We start from the raw sequence: 6,407 nt of genomic DNA, 5'->3' as shown, positions 1-6,407 counted from the left end.
TGAAAACTATGTGATAAAATACATGGGGGCAAGTTTTAAAATAGTTCAATTTTCAGAATAGATAAAGTTCAGAATACAGAGGTGCAGGCAGAACTGCTCCATGAAACAAACAAGGTTCAAGTTCAGCATATAGTTCAAACATGGTGATGTATGATTAAGCTAAATGCTTATGCTAGAATTTGAAATAGTTATGGTTTAGTCACAGAAGCAATTAGGTCAAAAACATTTGAATTGAACAGATATGACAGATGAGTTAAGCCCAAACATAATTGATTACATGCTCATAGTTCAGAACGGGTATAAAACTGACAAACAGATCAAACCTTAAACCAACTTATGAGAGGATTCCTGTTATTCTAATTAACTTAGTCTTAAGTTAATAGTATTACCAGATAAAGGACGGAATCATGCTAGGAATTGAAACAGGCTAGTCACATAAAGCATAGAGAAGGAAATTGCAAAGGTTAGGGCATACCAGTTGAGAATAAAGCAAGTAAAGGTGCAGTAATAGTTAGATTCCAGGAATTTGGCCTTGGCTTTCAGCCGGCCAAACAATAGCCACATAGTGCAGAAATTAGAACAGGAGCAAGAGAGAGAGCATACGTGTTTGTAGTGAGAATAGGAGAGTCCAAGTCTTATTCTTTAAGGGAAAGGGGAGGGGTTTAAATAATGTAGGAATTAAATAAATAAACATGAAAAATCAATTAGTCAAACACTAAAAAGGTAAGCATTTAAATTAATAAAATTGAACCCTAAACTTTAGGTGAAGATACACAAAATCAGTAGGGAAAAAGTAAAGAATCGCATAAGGCATATAATGAAAAGGAATATCAGATTTGGTTCAATTAAAAAGGGTCTAAAACCCTAATTTAGGTAAATCCCAAAATCAGCAGAGAATAATGGCAAAGAATTACGTATTAGCACAAAAATGAACGTAGATAGGGATTATTCAAAAAGAAGAGCAGGAATGAACTAGATTTGGTTCAAGTAAAATGGTTTGAAACCCTAAATTTAGGTTAACCATAAAATCGACAGAAAATAAAGCAAATTACCACATGCTTGCCTAAAACTAACACAGATGGGAGATTATTCAAAAGGAAACACAGAATCGAACCGGAAAAGATTTGAAATCCTAATTTAGGGTGAAATACGATAAAAATAAATGAAACACGTTAGATTAAACAAAAATAATGAAAATATTAGTCAAATACAAGAAAGGAAAGAGTATCAATCAGAAATCAGTAAAGAACAAGGAAAGGTCTCAAACCCTAGTTGAGACAGATGCTTTGAATCGGACCAGAGATGCAAAAATCGTTCAATAAAACAGTATATGGACGGAAGATCATCCAGATCTTCACAGAATCAGGGATAATCTACCCGTTATTGAGGTAGTTCTTGCCAAAAATAGGGCAAGAATCTAATTAATACCATAGACGAGCGTATACTAATAGAGTAACACAAAATAGGTAAGTAAATCATGGGTTGATTCCATGTTTGAGCCGGAATAGGAGAGATGGTGACAGCGCTAGGGTTTGACAGAGACAGAGAGGCTGTTGAGAGAGTTTAAGGGTGGTGGGTTTAGAGGGAATGGAGTAGGGTTTCTGGTAGGATATAATTAAAGGGGTTGGTGTATTGTGGACCGTTGATCATAAAGATCAATGGTCCTGATTTAAAGGGTCCTAGGTCGAGTATTAGGATTGATACGAGGACTGGGCTAATGGGTTTGGGCTACGGGTAATTGGGCTAGGTAAATCGGGGTTGGTCTAGGTCCGAATTTAAATAAAAATGGGGCCAAATTTTAAATACCCAATTTATTAAATAAATTAATTTATAAAAATAATAAATAAATAACAAAAATAGCAGTGCTGCATAAAAATTATTTAAAATAATTACGTAACACTATAATAATATAAAAAATTATTTTTGCATAAATAATGTAATTATAAGTACATATGGGCTATTATTGCAAAATGTGCAATTCTAGCCTTAAAAGCAAATGTATTTATGATAAATATGATAAAATATTTAAAAACTAATATGGGTGCAAATGGTGAAATTAGATAATAAAATCATTAAAAAAATATTTGTGATGCAATTAATGATTATTTTCATAGTAAAATATGGGAATAAATTGATTTAAAATCTTTAAAAATTATGAAAAAAGTAGGAAAAATACTTGATGATGTTCATGCACCATTTTGAAAGTATATATACATATTTGAAATATGTGAGGGAAAAATTGGGTATCAACAACTGCCTCTCTTTACCTGGGAAGGATGAAAGAGTTGTCGGGTAAAGAAATGATGATCGATATTGACCGAATGGGATGTTTTGAAAAATATAGGCCGCACCCTGGTTTCTAAGCTACCTACATATCCCTGGTTTTACAGGAATCAGGCCGTGTGTACTTCTGGACCCAACGACGAATGAAACCGATGGAATTGTTATAGGAATGACCGTATATTTTGGTTCTTTTGGGTAAGATAGTATCGAATGGGCTTATGCAGAGTTATGATTGTGAATCTGAATTGTAATGGATGTATCGTAGGGCAGGTATCTGAAAGATCGTAGAGTAAAGGCGAGTAATTGATGAGAATCAGTTACGTTTGAAATAACAGCAAGGCATAAATGTATGAGTGGAAACCGGAGTGAAGGTTGCTCCTGTTTGAAAAACGGTTACCTCCTGGATTTCCTGCAAAACATAAAACACGATGCATGCAACTGTATAGATTACTGCGAGAATTTAAACATGATGCAAGTTCCTTTTGGACTACGAAGGTTGTCTTTAGATAGTGAAGATGACGTCCTTAGACCATGATATCCCGGGCCATAAAACATGAGATAAGGGATTCGCAGGCCATGAAATGATGTTCTCGGGCCATGAAAATGGTGCCTCTAAACCATGACGCCTTTGACTAATGATGTGCAGTGTTGAGAGATCCTCAGGCCATGACATGGTGTCTTCAGGCTATAAGGATGACGCCTTCGGACTATGACGCCTTTTTACAAGCTGGCTATATATCAGCCCACGAAGTGCAGAGACATGATACTAGAGGTGATAAGTAGACAAAGCTTGGTCTTGTTTGGGGGGCAAAGCTTAACCCTGAGAGAAGAATATAATGAAAAGTTTAGAATAGGGAAACACTTATGTAGAGGAAGAAAAAGCTTAGTCTCATGAGAAGGCTAGCCTTACACAAATTTGGGAGGCAGGGCTTAGCCTCATGCAATATTTGAGACAGGGCTTAGTCTCATGCAGAGAGAAGGTAATGCTTAGCCTAATGTAGATATAGAGGCAGGGCTTAGCCTCATGCAAGATTTGAGACAGGTTTTGGTCTCATGCATAGAGAAGGCAATGCTTAGCCTTATGCAAATATCGAGGCAGGGCTTAGGCTCATGCAAGATTTGAGATAGGGCTTAGTCTCATGCAGAGAGAATGCAATGCTTAACCTTATGCAAATATGGAGGCAGAGTTTAGCCGCATGCAAGATTTGAGATAGGGCTTAGTCTCATACAAAGAGAAGGCAATGCTTAGCCTAATGCAAATATGGAGGTAGGGCTTAGCCTCTTGCAAGATTTGAGATAGGGCTTAGTCTCATATAGAGAGAAGGTGATTCTTAACCTTATGCAAATATCGAGGCAGGGATTAGGCTCATGCAAGATTTGAGACAGAGCTTAGTCTCATGCAGAGAGTAGGCAGTGCTTAACCTTCTGCAAATATGGAGGCAGTGCTTAGCCTCATGCAAGATTTGAGACAGGGCTTAGTCTCATGTACAAAGAAGGCAATGCTTAACCTTATGCAAATATGGAGGCATGGCTTAGCCTCATGCAATATTTGAGACAGGGCTTAGTCTCATGTAGACAGAAGGTAATACTTAGCCTTATGCAAATATCGAGGCAGGGCTTAGCCTCATGCAAGGTTTGAGATCGGGCTTAATCTCATGTAGTAGACAAATAGCAAATAGGAGCAGAATATTTCTTAGCTGGATATATATTTGCGCTTGGCTGTTCGGTTGTTATGAAGGTGATGATTTAAGGCGCACGTGCTTGTGGGTATTCCTTGTCCATGCATTAAAAGAAAAATTGTGAGTTTTGCAGGGAGGTTGGTTTGTGCCTTTGTCTGCTTGTTTTTGTTTGCTTTGCTCTGGAGACCCTATTTGATTTACCCTGGAAAACACCTGGCTTTCACAGAAGTAAATTTTTCGAAAATGTGCATTTACTGATGGAATAGAATTATTTTATAAAACATAGTGGTATATAATATCAAGTAAATTAGATGAACTAATGACTGTGACACTTTTAGAGACATTGCGACTTCCTTGCATTAGAATCTTGAGGGCCCTCCTCAAAATTTTGTCCCAGTTACTTCACGGATTTCGAACTGTCTTGCATGTGATGGCGTCGGCTAGACTTGTTCCGGAACTTTGAGGGCCCTCCTCAAAATTATGCCTCAATTTTTGGTTCTAGGGAAATGAAGATTTTATTAAGATGTGACCGAACCCACAGGGCTGCCTACGTATCTCTTCATAAACGGGAATCAGGTCAAGCGTAGTTCAGTTATATCAGATGAAGAAACGTAAATAATCTAAATATAGTATCTCTTGACTGCATCTGAATTGATAGGTTTTGGCGAAACTTCTCCGTCCATTTCTGCAAGTATGAGTGCTCCTCTTGTTAGTACCCTGTGAACCATGTAGGGACCTTACCAGTTGGGTGAAAATTTCTCTTTGGCTTCATCTATATGTGGGAAGAGCCGCTTCAGCACCAACTGCCCCGGTGTGAATTGTCTTGGTTTGACCCTTTTGTTGAAAGCTCTGGACATTGTATTCTGATAAAGCTGACCGTGAAATACTGTATTCATTCTTTTTCCATCTATGAGGGCTAGTTGCTCATAACGGCTCCTTATCCATTCTGCATCACTGAGTCCGGCTTCTTGTATGATCCTTAAAGAATGAATTTCTACCTCGGCGGGAATGACAGTTTCGGTACCATAAACCAGTAAATAGGGAGTTGCCCTAGTTGATGTGCGAACTATGGTACGATACCCCAATAGGGGAAAGGGTAACTTCTCGTGCCATTGCTTGTGGTTTTCTAGCATCTTCCTTAGTATCTTCTGATGTTCTTGTTAGCAGCTTCCACGACTCCGTTCATTTAAGGCATGCATTCTGTAGAGTTTTTGTGCTTGTTTTTGAAGGTTTCACACATGGCTTTCATTAGACACTATTAAGATTGGCAGTATTATCAGTGATGATAGACTCGGGAACCCCGAATCGACAAATAATACGATCCCTAACAAAATTGGTGATGACTTTCTTGGTTACAGCTTTGTAAGATGCAGTCTCCACCGATTTTCTGAAGTAATCAATGGCCACTAAAATGAACCTAAGCCCGATTGAAGTAGTGGGCTCAATCGGACAGATGACGTCCATTCCCCATGGAGCAAAAGGCCAAGGTGCACTTGTTTCATTAAGTTCATTTGGTGGTACCTTTTATCATGTCTGCATGTATCTGGCATTAGTGGCATTTTTGGACGTACCGGATGCAATCAGTTTCCATGGGCATCCAAAAATATCCAGCTCTAAGTATCCTTTTCCCTAGAACAAAACCGCTGTGGTCCGTAATTTCCGGCATGTATCTCCTCAAGCAATTTGGAAGCATATTTTGCGTCAACACACCTTAACAATCCCAGATCAGGAGTTCTTCTATATAGAGTTCCTCCACTTTGAAAGAGGTGATTGGACAGCCTCCGCAGTGTGCGTTTCTTAGTATGGTTCACCTGTTCTGGGTATTCTCCTTTTGCCAAATATTCCTTAATGTCATGGAACCAAGGTTTTCCATCTGTTTCATCTTCAATATGAGCACAGTAAGCCGACTGATTATGGATCTTCACCGGGATGGGATCGATGAAATTATTGTCTGGATGTTGTATCATTGATGACAAGGTGGCCAGTGCGTCTGCGAACTTGTTCTGGACTCTTGGAACATGTTTGAATTCTATCTTTGTGAACCACTTTATCAATTCTTGCACATGATACAAGTATGGTAGTATCTTGGTGTTTTTCATAGCCCATTCTCCTTGAACTTGATGTACCAGAAGATCTGAATCACCAATTACCAGCAACTCTTGTATATTCATATCGATGGCCAAATATAACCCATGATGCAAGACTCATATTCTTCCATATTATTGGTGTACGGAAACCTAAGCTTTACGGATACAGGATAATATTGACTTGTATCTAATACCAAGACCGCTCCAATACCCACTCCTTTGAAGTGTGCAGCTCCGTTGAAGAGCATTCTCCAACCGTCATACGCTTCGGCAATGTGCTCTCCTTCGAATGACACTTCTTCATCAGCAAAATACATTTTTAGTGGTTTGTATTCTCCTCCCACAGGATTTTCAGCAA

The 6,407-nt window shown here is 38.6% G+C and overlaps 1 protein-coding gene across 1 annotated transcript; it reads right to left on the bottom strand.

Annotated features, from left to right (window-relative positions):
* Positions 1-5,575: 5,575 nt before the first annotated feature.
* Positions 5,576-6,133, bottom strand: LOC138885711 (uncharacterized). Its single transcript, XM_070166688.1, has one exon. The coding sequence runs from the start codon at positions 6,131-6,133 to the stop codon at positions 5,576-5,578; it is 558 nt and encodes a 185-aa protein (XP_070022789.1).
* Between the last annotated feature and the right edge of the window lie 274 nt (positions 6,134-6,407).

Source organism: Nicotiana sylvestris, chromosome 2, assembly GCF_000393655.2.
Source record: "Nicotiana sylvestris chromosome 2, ASM39365v2, whole genome shotgun sequence".
Lineage (NCBI taxonomy): Eukaryota > Viridiplantae > Streptophyta > Magnoliopsida > Solanales > Solanaceae > Nicotiana > Nicotiana sylvestris.
This window is presented reverse-complemented; position numbering and strand designations above follow the sequence as displayed.

What these genes read in the sequence shown, in the direction of transcription:
- LOC138885711 (XM_070166688.1), bottom strand. Translation starts at nt 6,133, where the DNA reads ATGAATATACAAGAGTTGCTGGTAATTGGTGATTCAGATCTTCTGGTA.